Source organism: Aureobasidium subglaciale (assembly GCF_000721755.1).
Source record: "Aureobasidium subglaciale EXF-2481 unplaced genomic scaffold scaffold_38, whole genome shotgun sequence".
Lineage (NCBI taxonomy): Eukaryota > Fungi > Ascomycota > Dothideomycetes > Dothideales > Saccotheciaceae > Aureobasidium > Aureobasidium subglaciale.
In genome coordinates, this window is record NW_013566957.1 from 114,521 (window position 1) to 131,106 (window position 16,586).

At 51.2% G+C, this 16,586-nt stretch overlaps 6 protein-coding genes across 6 annotated transcripts; 5 read left to right on the plus strand and 1 right to left on the minus strand.

Moving 5' to 3' along the window:
- Positions 1-412: 412 nt before the first annotated feature.
- AUEXF2481DRAFT_44886 (uncharacterized protein) lies at positions 413-1,052 on the plus strand. Its single transcript, XM_013483696.1, has one exon. It carries the CDS (start codon positions 546-548, stop codon positions 1,002-1,004), a length of 459 nt encoding a protein of 152 aa, XP_013339150.1. The 5' UTR covers positions 413-545; the 3' UTR covers positions 1,005-1,052.
- Positions 1,053-2,636: 1,584 nt separating this feature from the next.
- On the plus strand, positions 2,637-3,573 carry AUEXF2481DRAFT_534537 (uncharacterized protein). The gene has a single exon (XM_013483733.1). It carries the CDS (start codon positions 2,875-2,877, stop codon positions 3,394-3,396), a length of 522 nt encoding a protein of 173 aa, XP_013339187.1. The 5' UTR covers positions 2,637-2,874; the 3' UTR covers positions 3,397-3,573.
- A 1,286-nt stretch (positions 3,574-4,859) lies between these two features.
- On the plus strand, positions 4,860-7,164 carry AUEXF2481DRAFT_71004 (uncharacterized protein; the record flags this gene model as incomplete). Its single annotated transcript, XM_013483708.1, has 4 exons — positions 4,860-4,998; positions 5,079-5,178; positions 5,236-6,738; positions 6,792-7,164. 4 exons carry the CDS (start codon positions 4,860-4,862, stop codon positions 7,162-7,164), a joined length of 2,115 nt encoding a protein of 704 aa, XP_013339162.1.
- A 989-nt stretch (positions 7,165-8,153) lies between these two features.
- On the plus strand, positions 8,154-8,729 carry AUEXF2481DRAFT_534504 (uncharacterized protein). The gene has a single exon (XM_013483734.1). It carries the CDS (start codon positions 8,281-8,283, stop codon positions 8,632-8,634), a length of 354 nt encoding a protein of 117 aa, XP_013339188.1. The 5' UTR covers positions 8,154-8,280; the 3' UTR covers positions 8,635-8,729.
- Positions 8,730-8,947: 218 nt separating this feature from the next.
- On the minus strand, positions 8,948-11,842 carry AUEXF2481DRAFT_56093 (uncharacterized protein; the record flags this gene model as incomplete). The annotated part of the gene is made up of 1 exon (XM_013483707.1): positions 8,948-11,842. A coding segment is annotated over one exon (2,895 nt), but the record flags the coding sequence as incomplete, so codon positions are not given.
- A 601-nt stretch (positions 11,843-12,443) lies between these two features.
- AUEXF2481DRAFT_9250 (uncharacterized protein) lies at positions 12,444-16,189 on the plus strand (the record flags this gene model as incomplete). The annotated part of the gene is made up of 2 exons (XM_013483681.1): positions 12,444-12,843; positions 12,897-16,189. The coding sequence occupies 2 exons, from the start codon at positions 12,444-12,446 to the stop codon at positions 16,187-16,189; spliced, it is 3,693 nt and encodes a 1,230-aa protein (XP_013339135.1).
- Positions 16,190-16,586: the final 397 nt, after the last annotated feature.

The window sequence follows — 16,586 nt, forward strand, 5'->3', positions numbered from 1 at the left end:
TTCAAGGTGATCTACACCTTCTACTGCCTCTTCACGTATCATTCCGCGAACAAAAGATCAACGCTCAATTGCAGCACGCAGAGTCTACAATCCGTGTTGCTAAGTTTATTCAATCTCACCTCTTACCTTGGAGTTACTATCTACCTGCCTGTTCGAGTATCATTCCACGAACCTCAAGACATTCACTCGTCATTGCTCGCTACTCGTGACTATATCCTGTCGATTGTACACAAGATTGGGCTCGAAGGAATAATTCTCTGACGACGACATGATGCGGCACAGCCTCTGATGATGAAGTGATTTGCAGAACGATCAAGCATGAGACTGAACATCTCACCGTCTGCAGGAGTCACTCTCGTTTCTAAAGGGTAAATACAACGAGCAAAGCAGCATGCTAAAAGGCATAAGTATGCCCTCTTCTCCCTGCTTTTCAATCAAATCAATCACAACACTCCAACCAAGTCATCCACAAGACTCAAACCACAAACCATCAAATCAAACAAAACCACAACCTCTTCATTTATATATTCCATATCTCAATCATCATGCGTTTCTCCACCACCGCCTTCATCGCCTCTCTCGCCGCGACCTCCGCGATCGCCATGCCCACCGACGTCCTCACAAAGCGCGACACACCCCCAGCCCAATGCAGTTCCAAACACGGCTCAGTCTCCAACTTCTGGGGCATCTACTACCCCCACCGCGGCGGCAACGTCGGAGACTGGGCCAACGGAATCCTAGACAATGTACGCGGTCGTGGCTGTCTAGTCACAAACTGGCAAGCCATTCAGGATAATGAGGATGGTGTTGCTTGCACGTTTAGTGTGCCTTTGACCTGTCAGGCTTATGATATTGCGGCGGCTTTGAATGCTGCTTCGGGGGAGTGGATTTATTGTGAGGGGGATACTATGAATGGGCTTTTTGATGGGGCGGGGCAGGTTATTAGTGGGTTTGCTGGGGTTTTGGGGGATGTTGCTGGGGCTCTTGGTATTTTTGCAAAGTGAGCTAGGAGAGACAGCGTAGTTGATAGACTGTTATATGACCTATAAACAAGCTGAGTACTGCGTTCTAAGTTGATATGCCACAGCTCAATGCCTTGTACTAGGCGCGACCCTACCTCGTGCTACTACTCCAACTATCCTGTTGTTGCAAAATCATTGTTATCATGATGACTGCACCAAGCGACAAAGGTCAAAGTAGAAAATGGTGTCAAAAGATGTCGCGTCCACTTTGGATGTCGTCATAGCACGATGCAACGCACTTGCTGTGTGGACAACCCTGATCCTTTCTTCACCCGGTCAGCACTCGTCGACAACGAGCGATAATCAATCCTTTTAGCTTGTAGTGATCAGAGATGAGGTCGAACTTTGGATGCAGAGAGCTTGAGCTTTGTCATTGCAACAGCACAACAACCATGGAATAACATCGCAAGAGTTGGAAAATGTTGAAGAGTCTGCGACGGACTGACACCACAAACTTTGTGGCATGTCAGAGAGCAGCAAGATCGAGCTCGTTTGTCATGCTCAGGTCTGGCAATTCACCCAGTTCTACAGCAAGATTTCTATGAGTATCAGAAGTCCAAGCAATGGAGTGCCTTGTGTTTTGCTGGATACAGTGACCAGCTGGTCGAGAGATGAGCTTGGCTTGGCATCTCTCTGCACCTCCGCAAGCTCAATCCGTTCACCGCATTCAACATTGTTGCTTAACAAGCATACTTGAAGTCCATGACACGCACACGATAATTGCAAAGACCTGATCGCTGTTCCTTTCAGACGCTACCATGATGTGGACGACGCGTCCGGCTTCTTGTGGTCATGGATAGCATGCTCAACTGCCGAGATGGTCTGACGGTTGCTTGAAAGCTCGTCTAGGCGTGAGCTACAGTACTCGCAGTCCTCCGTCCACCTCGCATATGCCGACATTCACGAGTCGTCAGCAGGTGAGAGAGAGTGGATGAGTGTGCTGTTCTCGTGCACTTAATCAATTGTCGCAAGTCTCGAGTAGAGACACCAAAAGGCACCATCAGAACCCTGCACCACTGATTGCGAAACCAACACGATCGCGTCGCAAAGATCGTGACGGGGGGTTACTGTGATTCGCCGCAGGGATCCTCATTTGTCTAGATGTGTCCATGCTAGACTTTGTTAATTGCTTACCCAGGAAAGATGTAGGAAGAGAGAAAGGCTCGAGCAGCATACGCCATACTCAGGTTCAAGCATCTGTCTCTTCGAAACCCGTCCGAACCCGACCGACCCGCGAAAGGTGGAACATATGGCCACGGCCCGCAACGACGAAACATGGCATCTTGGGATGCAGCGATGCAAAAAGAGAAGGGAGTTGGAACTTGTTTCAAGCGATTACACACGAGACGAACCTCAGGTTCATGAGTCGGATGTGAAGGCAAAAAATCGATCTTTTTAGCCTATCGTTCGTCGCATGCATGAGGAATACGACAAGCACGCGCTTTGGTTGCAGAGATAACCCGTCGACAAGCGTCTTGCCTGAACGTGCAGAGGGTAAAAGTCTTGGAGGATGAGGAGCAGACCCTCCAGGACATTTTGGCTTCATGAAGAGCACAAAGCTGTCAAGGGTTTCAAGTCAAACTGTATGATTCGCAAACTTGGACGATAGACCGGCCGTCTTAAGGAAAAGCACGAGTCGTGTGGGTTTGATTTGAGTTCAAGATGCCGTACCTGCCGGCTGACAAAATGAGGACTTCGAGGAAAATAGAAGTCGCGGTTACGGAAACGAGTGCACCTATCTCTTTGTACACGTTGATATGTAATAATGCTCATTCGTTCTAACCAATCTTCACCGACTTGTCGCGCACAGAGCAGTTGAACAAGACCCTTTCAGAAAAAAAGTGTCATCGTCATGCGAATAGAAGAGGGCCATTGGCGCATCCTCCATGAGTGGACTTGTGGTAAGCGAGGACATGAAGTTGGAGGTGGACGATTGTTGGCCGAAAATGTCCGCAGCGATGGGGACATGCAGTCCACGAACGAACTGCCAGCTGGGGTGATCGACATGTTTCTAATCAATCTCAGACAGGGCCAGCTGAGCGCCCACCTTCGATGGCTTAAGATTACGCGCTCCAAGCGTGATGTACGGATCGACTTGCGTAAACCTCGCGCACTTTTGACTTTTGAGAGTACCATTCAGTATCCCTTGTTCATTCGCAAGAAGAAGCATCGAGGTGAAGATGTGCGCAGGGCTTTGACAAATAATGAGTGCGTCGTACAGAAAGGCAGTCAAAAGAGAGTGTACTCGTGTAACACGCCCTCAGGCATAAAACCCAATTGCTTTCCACTGCAGACTCCACAAAAGTCTAGCCTCGAGGCGATTGATGGCAAAGGTACTCTATCGCGAGGTGCACCGCGCTGCGCCACGATGTGAGTGGTGTGGACAGATACTCATGACTCTCGGGCGCTTGGAAAAAGCTCCGAGATTGGTGACTTTAGCCAGCCAGTCCCGCTGCATTGTAAAATTTCTCGACCACTTGATCACGGTTGACAAGACTGCACAACGCTTGGACTTGCTCGTACTTTCTTGTCTTCGTCGCGGACAGACCGGCTCGGGAAGCGGAAGAGAAGCAGAGCAGAAGAAGCAAAAAAGGAGCGGTGACGGCGATCGGGAAATGAGATAGTTGTTAGTCGGAGAGGCTAAGTGCATGAAAAGGGAGTATTTCCCTCTCCAGAGATGATCACGGTGGTAGCGGCATGACGGAAGTGTCTTTTTTTGGGTAATGTGATGAGGTGTGGTGCGAGAGATGTTATTCTTGGAGACAGAGAGGCTGGCTTCTTTGAGTGGAGAGTTTACAAGGTTGCAAACAAGAAGTGTAAAGCACAGCGCAGGTCACCGTTTGGGTCGGCGCGTGTTTCAAATGTAGAGCGTTGTGTGGATCAGCCGCCAGCAGGCTTTCCGCCAGATTCATGCAGGTACCAACGCAGGTGCTACGATGCTGAGGATACTCGGAAGCCAGGTACGAAGCTGCATGACGATAGAGATTGGCAATGGTTGGTATAGAAGACGGCGGATGGCAACAGGGAGAAGCAAAAAATGAGGTGGTTGGCAATAATGGGCACCTACCTGCCTCCAGTCAAGAAAGTGAATTATCGAATAAACGGCCGAGATTGGTGTGGCTTTTGGTGGGCGAGCGAAAGCGGTAGGCACTCGAGTAAGGGCAGAAAAGGTAGACATGTGAACTGCCCGCTTGGCAGGTGGAAGCACCTATTTCTGGCATGGCGTCGTCGCTATACAAGATGGACTGAGATGGATTGGGCGTTCGAAGAGACGGTTCGACATGGCCGCGGACTCATCTCTCGATGCGGACATCAGACAAGATGAGATAACAGCTGGTTCTGGTTGTGGCATGAGCATCAGTGCTCGATGCGAAGCTTCCAGGCTAGCGGGCGCTGGGGCGTTGGACTAGAGAGTCTCAAACAGGGCACAGACTGGCTTGGCGGGTTTCGAGTCTTTCTTGCACTTGTTTCATGAGCCTCATCAACCTCTTCCCTCCCGCCAGCCCTCAGCCCTCTGTCATTCTCAAACACTCCCATCTGCTCAATCTGCTCTCTCTGCGACACGCTCTGTCTGTCAAGTCGCGCTTCCCCTCTCGCATCTGCCATACAGCATCGAGTCTCTCTTTCTTGTATCACTGCACAACGGCATACAACGCTATCGTAGGCAGGCCCTCGATACTGACCGTCGTTTTTCGATCAAGCATCCCTATCCATTACTCCACCCACACTCGCTTCGTCCCCTCTTGCATGCAAAGAATTGTCGCATTCAGTTGCAACATCATTTGATTAGCACATCCCCCTTATTATAATAACCCTCGGCTCGAGAAAGTCATCGCAATGTACTCGACACAGCACGCCGTCATGACGGGCCCTCCTCAGGGTCGATCGGTAGCACCAGAGACGTTTCTCCTGGACCAAGACGCTCAACAAAGCTTGCCTGCAGACTCGATAGTCGCGTTGCAGCAAGTCGACAATCGTATGTCGCTGCTGCCTCTTATCTCTCGCCCAACTCCATGTTCTCAATGGAGGCCTTGACTCTTACTGACACGGATCCAGTCAAGTACTTTTTGATCTCAGCACCCGTAGACTGGTCTCCGGATCAGTACATCCGACGCTTCCTGCTTCCCACTGGCGAATACGTTTCTTGTGTGTTGTGGTACGTTGTCGTTCACTGACAGACAGGCTGCGATATGATTGCTCATTCAGATTCTAGGAGCAACCTCTTCCACATCTCAGGTACCGACATTGTACGATGCTTGTCATTCCGCTTCCAAGCATTCGGTCGACCGGTCAAGAACTCGAAGAAGTTTGAAGAGGGAATCTTCTCGGACCTGCGAAACCTCAAGTCTGGCACTGACGCTTCGCTGGAAGAGCCGAAAAGCCCCTTCCTCGACTTCTTGTACAAGAACAACTGCATCCGCACACAGAAGAAGCAGAAGGTCTTTTACTGGTACAGCGTCCCTCACGACCGTCTCTTCCTCGACGCCCTGGAACGCGACCTCAAGCGCGAGAAGATGGGCCAGGAAGCTACAACCGTGGCCGTCAGCGAGCCCGCTCTCTCGTTCGAGTTCGACTCCAGTCAGTCGCTGTTTGAACAGCTCACCAAGGCTCAGCAGACCAGCAGTTCGACCTTTGCAAGCGCGCCACCCCCAGCCTCGGGCCCAATGGCGGCAAACACGATGGCGGCAGCAGCCGGAACACCGCAGCCGATGGGCCCTCCACCCAGCACGAGCGAGTCGATGGGACCACCAGTGGGGGCTATGATGCAGGCAACAAGTATGCCCCTGGCGATGCCGCCAGAGGAAATGTTGACACAGATGCCAACGTACCAGCAGATGGCCATGCAAGCGCCCTTGCCAGTTCAAGTGACGAAGACTCGTGAACAGAGTTGCGGTCCCATCATGCACTACGAACGCGCCATGAACGCCGCCGCCCGCCACAGCAGCATGCCCGCCTACATGGAGTACTCGCCCGCCCCGTCCTTTGTCTCGTCGCACTTTGAAGACTACAGCCAGCGCGGCATGAGCTACGAGCCCATCACCCCTCCGCAGCACCAGATGCACCAGCAGCAGCACCACTCCCACCACGAGCCTGCCTATATTGCAAACGAAGAGACGGGCCTGTACGCTGTCATGCCAGACCCGGGCATGTCGCAGTACTACAATCCTCTGATGCCTGTCGCTCAGCCCATGGCCGCTCCTCAGTACCCCTCGATGATGCGCCCTCTCCACCACTATCCCTCGGCGCTCGAAGGCTCTCCCACCTACAAGCAGCGCAGACGTCGCTCGTCCCTGACCCAGCAACCACCCAGCTCGACTCCCCAGAGCGTCACCTCGCACGCCGTCCACCGTCCCAGCGACCTGCGCCACGCCTCTGTCCCCGTTCACGATGTCGATCCCGTCTACCACGACTCGCCGAGAGGAGCCACTCCTGTTCGCCAGCAAAAAGACTACTCGCGTCATGCTACCCCCGTCGACGACGTGCCCCCGGCTGCCATGCCCTTGGGCCAGGACGAATACGCACAGGCATACCCCGGCGATCAGTACCGCCCCGTCAATTACGCTCAAGCTGCAGTCATGCGCACCCCCAACGGTGTCTTCCGTCGCGCTCGCAGTGCTACCGTCCAAGACATGAACAACCCCTACCCCTCCAAATCCCACTCATGTCCCATCCCCATGTGCGGCAGAGTTTTCAAGAGGTTAGAACACTTGAAACGGTGAGTCTTGCAGAGCTGAGACATCCAAAAACTTCCATGCTGATCTGAAACAGACACGTCCGTACACACACTTCCGAGCGTCCCTACGTCTGCCCTCTTTGCAACAAGGCTTTCTCCCGCTCCGACAACCTCGCTCAACACCGTCGCACTCACGATGCAAACCCCGACGGCACAGTCTTCCCCGAAGAAGACCTGGAAGAGCCCGAAGAAGGTCTTGACCTCTCTGAAGGTGATGTCAACGACTCGTATATTTCCATGCCTGGCATGCATTCCGACATGGGCCCTCCTCCATCGCATATGCACATGAGCCAAATCTCGCGCGACCATATGGACCCTCATCACATGGACCATCATCATATGGAGCCTCACCACATGCAGCATTCCATGCCTCAAGGCATTGTCTCTACAGGCGCCGAGTACCAATGAAGAGAAACCACAAATCCAGAAACGACACGCATACCCTTTTCACGCGTCTCTTTTGTTAATGGCGGTTACTTTGTCCTTCTTTCTCTATCTTTTCCAATCTGGGCATACAGGGACAGGGAAACTATTTCGGGGAACAGGCGCATCATCCTGTACTCTTTGCAGGAAGGCGTCATTGTCGGCCATCATCTATTTTTCGCTCTTGCCTTTTGCGCGTTGTCACATGTCGCGCTTTGTTGCGTTTCGCTGTCATTGTTTTTGTTTGTTTCGCATGAGCTCTTAACCAGAGCGTACAATTTTTGCTAGTTTTTGATTTTGTTTTCCTATCTTTTTTTTTCTCCACTACAGAACGGGAAGCATACAGGATGAAGAGAGAGAGAGGAGGAAAGCCGAGGAGAACAAAAAGATGGAGAAACAAAGGGAAGAAAGACGAAGAGAGATGATGCTTTGTACAAGAACCAGACCTTATTTCATTAATACTACTAGAGAGAGAGAGAGAGGAGAGGAAGAAGAAGAAGAGAGAATAAGCAGTGGGAGATTTTTGATCTTGTGCATGGCTGCTGTGCGGCTTTTCTTTGCACCAGGACGTGATCTCTTCACTTGTTGTTGTTTTTTCTCCTCTGCGCCTTCCTTGTCTCTGCCTTGACACTTTTGACACGATCCTTTTGCTTCTCTCAACCCCTTTTTGTGACTACAGACAGAAACCTCGTGACTGATAACTGTGTGCCCCCATTGCTAAAGTTACGCATGCGAACTATTGACTACACTTTGCCCTGTGGAAAAAAAAAGTATTGAAGGACTCGCAAAAGGAAGCTGGTCTATTTTCGATCTGCTAATCAGATTAGACCGAAAGAGAGTCAAACAATCTCTGTGTCCTCTTGGCCCTTGGTTTTTCATCACAAAGATATAGACATCGGCGGTTATTAGCTGTCTTTTACTTGAATATCTTAGAGCAAAAAAAGCAAGACGGTTTCTTCTTTTCTTTGCAAAGGTTTGACAATGTTTAGGCGGTATGCCTACTAAGGCCAAGCTGGCCGGCCGTTCGTCTGGTGGGTGTTTTGTGCTCTTTTTTCAAATCAAGTCACCATCGTCATTGTTATTGCTATATTCGACGACGGTATGCCTCTTTGCTTTCCGCCTCTTGCTTCTCGCCTCTCGCCGTGTCTCTCTCTCTCTCTCTCTCTTGGTCCAAATCCAGATTGCTTTATGATGGTTTACTTTTTTTCCCTTTTTCTTTGTGATTGTGTTCGCACTCATCTTGGGGGGGTTTACATTTTCACAGTATTTTATGCTTCGAGGTATAGTTCATGTTTCATGTTTCATGTTTCTCATGCTTCTCATGCTTTTTTAATTTGCAAGAGTCCAACGGACAAGAGAAAAAGCGTGGAAAGCGTTAGGGGGGAGAAAGGATTCAGAAAATCCAGAAAGGGCGATAGAGAGAGGGAGAGGCACTTTGTGAGCCGTAAGATGTAAATCTTGACATTATACAGATGCGGAAACCCTTACTGTATGGGTATGAGAAGCATGTGAAAGAAGAGAAAAAGGTAGACAATAATCGCTTGGACTCATAGCTATTCAAGAAAGTGAATGCCCCACCTACAGAGGGATAATGAATACGCGATGACACATTGATGGAGCTAGAGCATGAGAAAAGGGTAGACGACTACTCCAACCCTCGAAGTCCCTCTTCAACACCAACTCTCCCAGCATCACCCCTCCCACTACCCCAAAGTCTAACAAGTTCCCTCGCTTCCTCCCTTCCCAACTCCCCTATTTCAACTCCTTGCACGATTTCTCTCGGAGAATCCTCCATCCAAGACCAGAAATCTGCTGCTTGTTGTAGACTGCTGCTCGGCTCAATGTCTTTGAGTACTTGTTGCAGCACCAAGATATTCAGATGCATGCGGCCAATGCCAGAGGTATCCATTGCTGGAATACTTGCAGTAAAGGAAGTCAAAGCTACAGAAGCAGGGTGAGCGAGATGGAGGAGCAAGAGTTTATGTTGTGAAGATGGAAGGTTGGTGGAGAGATCTTCGTCGATATTTAGGAGTTGACGGGATAGTGCAAGGATGGCTGGATCGGGGTCGTTGTAGGGTTGACCGAGAAGATATGTTGTATTCAGCGCACGAGAAACTCCGGATAAGATTTGTAGACGTAGTTCTAGGTGTAGTGTTCGTAGAATCAGAGACCCGAGGTCAGTCATTGACGTCGTTATGGCGTCGAAATCGCGAGAGGATTGGAGGTCGAGGGGGAGATAGATGGCAGCATGAGGATTTGGCGATATCAGAGTTGTCCATCTCCTCGTTTGATGTCTCGAAGATGTCGTGGGCGAGGTGTTGGAATTGGACATTGAGGCGGACATATATCTCAGCTGCGTCGCATGAGCCACAAACCATCTCGTACTGTTATACAGCACACAAAGTCCACTCAAGCATTTTCTGTCGAGAATGAGATCTGCATCTGAGAGCGACGAGGCTTTGACGTTCGCGATGAGGGAGGTGGTTTGTTCTTGCATCAATCGCTGGACATCATCCGCGTTTTCGGCTTCATGAGCGAGAAGTGTGCCAACGGCATCCCGCATATCAGCGTTATATTCTGCGAGTGCAGCCGAGCGCTTCGGCTTCCTTTCTGCTCCAGAATCTTGTTGTGGTAGCATGACGAGAGCGCGGTAGAAGTTATAGCATTTGTCGTAGTAGATGCGCATTTGTGCCATGACAAGCTGACTGAATGCTTGGTCATGAGGAAGGCTGTCAAGAAGCATACAGAATGCCTTGATCAGGTCGAGGAAATTGGAAGTGCCCTTGAAGACGGGTTTTTGTGCTCGCACTTGCCATTTAGGATCTTGTTGGAAAGCATCACTTTCTGCAGATGCAGCCATGCACATGTCTGTCAATGCCTCTTCCAATTGTGGCAGGAAGACGTTGATCAAGAAGTCATCGAGGAAGGATGTGAGAGTCTTCAACACAATCTCTGAGCTTGGCGGTACAATGTCCTTCAGTCTGGTCAAGAAGGATAATGAAGGTGGTAGCAGAATACCCATGTTGAAGACACTGGGCTCCACCAGCAACTTGTGACCTGTCGCTGAGCGATCCTCATTCTTGTCATTCTCCGCATCCTTCGCAGCAGGCGTTGTACCGGTAGCTGCCAGTCCAGGCACTGAAGACTTGAGAATGAAATCAAGGTCTTCCTTCTCGATAGCCAATTCAGTAGACTTGCTATCTGTATCCGCCAGTTTGAACAACCGCTTGATCTTGTCTCTCGCATGTGGTTTAAACATGTTCGCAGCATGATTGTGCTCGGAATTTGATGAGTTTTCTGGACTGCCACTAGCAGCGAGGTGGTCATGCAACAGACTGCGAATCTCACTCTGGTACAGTTTCCAAAGTTCACTGAAGCTGCGAAGTAAGGCTGGCTCATCACTGCCTTGGCGGGATAATATACCACCAATGACTTCATGGAGGACGCGATGACCCTCTGCAATGGCTTCGAATTTGGCATACAAGGTAGACAACATGTCTTCAAGAATCATCTTCTTGTCTTGATTGACTTCAGCGTTGATATTGTCAAGCTGGTAGTGCTGTTGTTTTGCAGCGCCTCGTATCAGGCCGGGATACTTTTGTTCGACCTCAGTGTATGATCTCTCAACGACACGGAACAGTTCGACAGGCAGTCTTTGTTCAATCTGGTCAATAGCGAGATCTAGCCGTGACATACGATCGAGAGCTTCAACGAGAAGTTGGATGTAGGAGAAAGTGTCGGTCTCAGGGTTACGAGATGTGTCTTCAGTCAAAATTTGAGTGGGATCGAAAGACTCAAGGAAACGATAGAGTTGACGACCCTCAATCTCAAACGAGGCAGCACCGGTAGTTGCAGAGCGATCAGCATACTGCTTCCAGCGCTCTCCGCAATATGGGCTCTTGAGGTAGAGATGGCTGTGTAATTCTTGGACGAGTATGTCTGTGATGGAGTGTTCCTGGTTGCTGAAATAAACACGCAAGTCACTCAAAGCACCAATGTCTTCCATGTCGGGTTTATGCATGATTTTGAGGGCATCTTGAAGTGTTTCGACAGCACCGAGGAAACGCTTTTCTGAGATTTGAGCCTCAAGCTTTTCTGGCATGAGTTGCAATTGTTCAATATAGGCCAAAGTCTGCAGCATCTGATCATAACTCTGACTTGACTGAGCAAAAGCTTTGAGCTCGGGACGAGTAGTACGCAGGTTTCCCTTTGCTTGGACGAGGGACTGCTTCAAGGTACGGACTCTTTGCTGGGACGACTGAATGCTGGATTGGATCTGATGGAAAGTACCGATGGAACTGTTGAAACCCTGATGGTGCTGATTGACGATGGCCTTGAGAGCGTTTTGCAATTGCTGATGCGTGTCTTGAAAGCTGTTATACTGATCTGCCAGACCAAGCGAGCTCTGGTCCATGAGCTGTAAGGCGACCTTTACTGGAACGCAAGACTCGTTGGCCATTTGTCCCCAATGGCGGTCGATGTATCGCAGAATATCCTCGACCTGCCTGCTGTTTTCGGCATTGCGCATTTGTGAAGCGGCTCTGCTCCGACTTCTGCTGAAAGCTCTCCCCTCTCCGCTAGCTCTCTTGCTGCGGTCGAGTCGCGCCGGACTCCCTACTCGGGGTATGTGGTCATCCTGTGCTCTTCCTAGTCCACCGTAGCCACCTCCGGCAGCAGGGCCCCTTGATCGACTCCTCTCATCGGCGCTATTGTCTCTGCTGGTCGTGTCCAGGTCGTAGCGACGCGGGAACTGGTAGCCGTCTCCGTTGGCATGTCCTCGGTCTCCAGTAGCCGAAGGACGGCGCATATACGACATGTTGTGCCTATGTCAAACCCATCGATTGCGAGTCAGAATGGTCTGGCGACGAGATGCGCTCTGAGCTCGACAAGATGGTATATGTAGCAAGCAGTTTTGCAAACGACAATCAATGGTATACAGCGAGGGAGATCGGCTCAGCTGCCGCATCGAGAGTGACGCGTCTCGGCAAACTTTCCCCGGCCTGGATTCACTCGTCCTTTGGGGAAGTTGCGACTGTGAAGCTCGCGCTGTCCAACAACTGACCAATCGACAAGCACGCCAAAAGTGCGCCTTCCTTCTATCGCAATTTCTCCATCGCTCCTTCCTCACCTCTGAATCCATTGTCGACGACTGGAAAGCGCGAATCTCGACTTCGCACGGACTGTCGCACCCCCGAGCGCGCCAATTCATGGCCCATTGATTTTCGGCGCATTCACTCCTACACCCCTCGAACGACTCTTCCGCCATGGCTGCTGTTCAGAACGGTCACACAAATGGTCTTGATGGCCACGATGATGACGCCCCGGCCGCTCTCGTTCGATTCTCACACATTCCTGCGGCGCTCGATGTACCGCTCTCGAGTGGTGACGCCGAGGAGGCCGTCGAGGTCAACCTGGAAGATCTGATGGACGATCCCACCGAGCTGTGTACCTTGCTCGAGAACGAGAATGTCGCTCGTGGATACTGGATGACCATCGCGCTGGCCTATGCCAAGCAACAAAAGGTCGACCACGCCATTGACATTGTCACAAGGGGCCTCAGCTCTCTGTCGCGTAACGCAAAGCCCGAAGACAAGCTGTCGCTGCTCTCGTGTCTATGCTGGCTGCGCTTGTGGCAATGCAGAGAGGCTCCTCGTCTGAAGCCTGGTATCATCGTCCTACTCTCTTCCGGTGTCGCAATAAGCTAATCATTCGTGCAGACACGCAGTTGGCTTCGGAAGCACGCAACAAGGAGTACTACATCCACCAGGCCACCAGTACCCTGAACGAGGCCTCGCGCATCAGTCCGACTTACCCTCCTCTCTTCCTCGCTCGCGGTGTCCTCTACCTCCTCCGCGCTTCGCTACAGCCAAACAAGTCTTCCTCGTCTGCCCAAGAAACCGAACGCCTCGATACCCTTCGCCAAGCCGCAAAATGCTTCGAGGATTCTTTGCGCGCTTCTCAAGGCCGCAACATGATGGCTGTCATGGGCAAGGCAAGAGCCCTCTTCTCTCTTGGCAAATACGCCGATGCTCTCCACAACTACCAGTCCGCTCTTGAGCGCGCTCCACAACTCCAGGATCCGGATCCGAGAATTGGAATTGGCTGCTGTTTCTGGCAACTTGGTCACAAGGATGAAGCCCACGACGCGTGGCAGCGAGCTCTGGAGGTACACCCAACCTCGAAGATCGCAAACATCCTGCTTGGTCTGTACCACCTCGACCAAAGCGCAAAGTTCCCCACCACCGATCCCGAGTTCCAGCAACACTACAAGAAGGCCATGACCGAGTACACCCAGACCGCGTGGAAGCTCGACAACAAGTTCCCCCTGACTTGCGCAACCTTCGGAAACTACTTTATCCTGAGAAAGGCTTGGCCCACCGTCGAGCGCTTGGCTCGTCAGGCAATCGAAGCCACGGATGTCAATGCAATCGCTAGTGACGGTTGGTATCTGATGGCCCGCAAGGAACACACCGAGGGCAATGTTGCCAAGGCTTCAGATTACTACAACAGAGCCGACCAAGCTAGAGGTGGAGATGACAAAGGCTACTTGCCTGCCAAGTTCGGTGCTGCTCAGCTCAAGATCCTGTCCAAAGACTGGAGTGGTGCCAAGTTCCGTCTCGAGAGCATTGTACAGTCTAGCAAGAGCCCTGAGGCCATGACTCTACTTGGTCTTCTCTACGCAGAGGAAGTCTACGCCAACCAGGACGCCAGCTCCAAGGAAGACAAATCGTCCGAGACGAGAAAGGCTATTGGTCTTTTGGAGGGTGTCCGCAACACTTGGAAGGATCCCAAGAAGAAGGCTACCCCGGATTCCTACGTCCTCCTGAACTTGGCCAGACTCTACGAGATTGAGAACCCCGAGAGGAGTCTTCAATGCCTTCAGCAAGTCGAGCAGATGGAGATGGATGATATTGATGAAGAGGACCGTCCGGACACCAAGGACGAAGCCGAACTCAAGACTGCCCTTCGCGAGATGCTTCCTCCACAACTGCTCAACAACATGGCCGCTTTCCACTTCCAAGCAGAACGTTTCAGCCAGGCCAGAGATTTGTTCCAAAATGCCCTCAACGCTTGTGTCAAGGCTGGTGCAAAGGACAGCGAACTGGATACCGACTCTCTTGTTACTTCCATCAGCTACAACTTGGCCAGAACCTATGAAGCTGAGCACATGCTGGAAGAGGCCAACCAAGTTTACCAAGGTCTGCTCGAGCGTCATCCCGATTACACCGATGCCCGCATCAGACTTGCGTATATTGCACTCCGCGAAAATCCCTCAGAAGGTGGTCAAGCAGTCAAGAAGTTGCTTGAGTCAGAAGCAGGTAATCTCGATATTCGTGCTCTGTACGGCTACTACATTCACAAGGCAAAGAAGCGCACCACGAACCCTGCAGAAGACCAAGAGCAAAGGCATTACAAGCACACTCTCCAACACCACGACAAGCACGACAGATACTCCTTGACTGGTATGGGCAATCTCTTTCTGCAGGCTGCCAGAGAGATGCGCAGAGATACCGATCAAGACAAGGAGAAGCGTACAAAGACCTATGTCAGAGCCATTGAGTTCTTCGACAAGGCTTTGCAGCTTGATCCCCGCAATGCTTATGCTGCCCAAGGTATTGCTATTGCTCTCATCGAAGACAAAAAGGACTATGCCACGGCGATCCAGATCTTTACTAAAGTTCGGGAAACCCTGAAGGATGCCAGTGTCTTCATTAACATGGGCCATGCCTTTGTCGAGGTCAAGCAATTCGCACGCGCAATTGAGAGTTACGAGGCCGCACTCGCCAAGGATCGCTCACATGACCCCAGCATTCTTGCTTGTCTTGGTCGCGTCTGGTTGATGAAGGGTAAGCAAGAGAAGAACATGCCGGCTATGAAGACGGCACTCGAATTCTCGAACCGGGCTCTGGAATCGACGCCTGATCAAGTTCACTTCAAGTTCAACGTTGCCTTTGTTCAGATCCAGATCGCTCAACTCATCTACACGCTGCCTGAAGCCACAAGGACTCTCGTTGACCTCGAGAATGCCGCGCATGATCTTGATGAAGCTATTGAGAGTCTTATGGTCATCGCTCGCGCACCGAACCCACCTTTCCCAAAGAACGACATTGAGCAGCGTGCCAACATGGGAAGAAACACCATGCGCAAGCAGTTAGATCGTGCTTTGCAGAGTCAGCGCGACTTTGAAGAGAAGAACGCGTCCAGACTTGAAACAGCTCGCCAACAGCGTGAAGCCGAGATTCAAAAGCGTGAAGATGAAAAGCGAAAGTTGGAGGAGGCAAAGGAAGAGCGCCGAAGAAAAATTGTCGAGGAGAGACAGCGCATGCAAGAGCAAGATCGTGAGATTGTGGAGCAGAAGATTGAGGAAGAAGCTGAACGCAAGGCTCGCGAAGACGCTGAACTTACCACTGATGAAGAGACTGGCGGGCGCAAGAAGAGAGACAAGAAGCCCAAGGGCGCCAGAAGGAAGAAGAAGGGTGGCGACAGCGACTCGGACATCATCAACGACGAGGATGAGGGTTCCGACGCCGATGGCAATGGTGACTTCGGAGGCAGCGAAAAGCGACAAAAGTCAAAACGACGCAGCACTTCAGCCGCTTCTGACGACGAGGACGGCGAGAAGCCTAAAAAGAAGAAGCGCAGAAAGCTGGAAAGAAAGGGCAAGGTCGCTGAACCGAAGGGCAAGTTCAAGAGCTCAGAGGTTGTTGTTGACAGCGACAGCGACGATGACGCTGTTGCTACCGCGAACGAAAACACAAGACTTGCCGAAAAGATCAACGATGAGGATGACGCTCAGAAGGAGGCTCGAGCAGATGAGGCCGACGAGTCCATGGCTGAGGGAGAGGATGATGATGCCGTTGTTGAAAGGCGGAGAAAGAAGCCAGCTCGTGTGATCGACGATGATGAAGATGAGGACGAGGATGAGGCTCCAGCTGCCAACGGTGGGGATGTCTCCATGGTTGACGAGACAGTCTCTGCAGCCGGCAACGAGAATGCTCCAGACTCATAGGTCTTTTCTCCTGTATACCACATGGCCAGGCTCTCGTTTACGAAGGGCGGGCGCCTACAATAACCACATTTCGATAATCTATATGCTCACAGTTCGGGCCAATCAAAAGCGCTCTAAAATCTCATTCCCGTCCGCAGATTCAGGAGTAGATGGAACAAAATAAAATATAATGCTGTCCAGAAGAGTCAAGGTGTAAATGCCGGAAAGCGTCTTCAGGTGGTTCGACCCCCAGACAGTTTGAGGAAGGTTCGACGGGGTCCCCACAGCTCTCCACATCAAAGCGGCTACTTTTCCATTCACTAGCCTACGATTTGCTGACGCACATCGAGTTATCTCTCAACAGCTCATCATAGTATACCTCCCAACATAATTGACTCCAGCTCTGGTGTTCTGTCTC

Bases quoted from the DNA above. Each gene is read 5' to 3' on its own strand.
- AUEXF2481DRAFT_44886 (XM_013483696.1), top strand. From the start codon at position 546: ATGCGTTTCTCCACCACCGCCTTCATCGCCTCTCTCGCCGCGACCTCC.
- AUEXF2481DRAFT_534504 (XM_013483734.1), top strand. From the start codon at position 8,281: ATGCCTCTTTGCTTTCCGCCTCTTGCTTCTCGCCTCTCGCCGTGTCTC.
- AUEXF2481DRAFT_534537 (XM_013483733.1), top strand. From the start codon at position 2,875: ATGCGAATAGAAGAGGGCCATTGGCGCATCCTCCATGAGTGGACTTGT.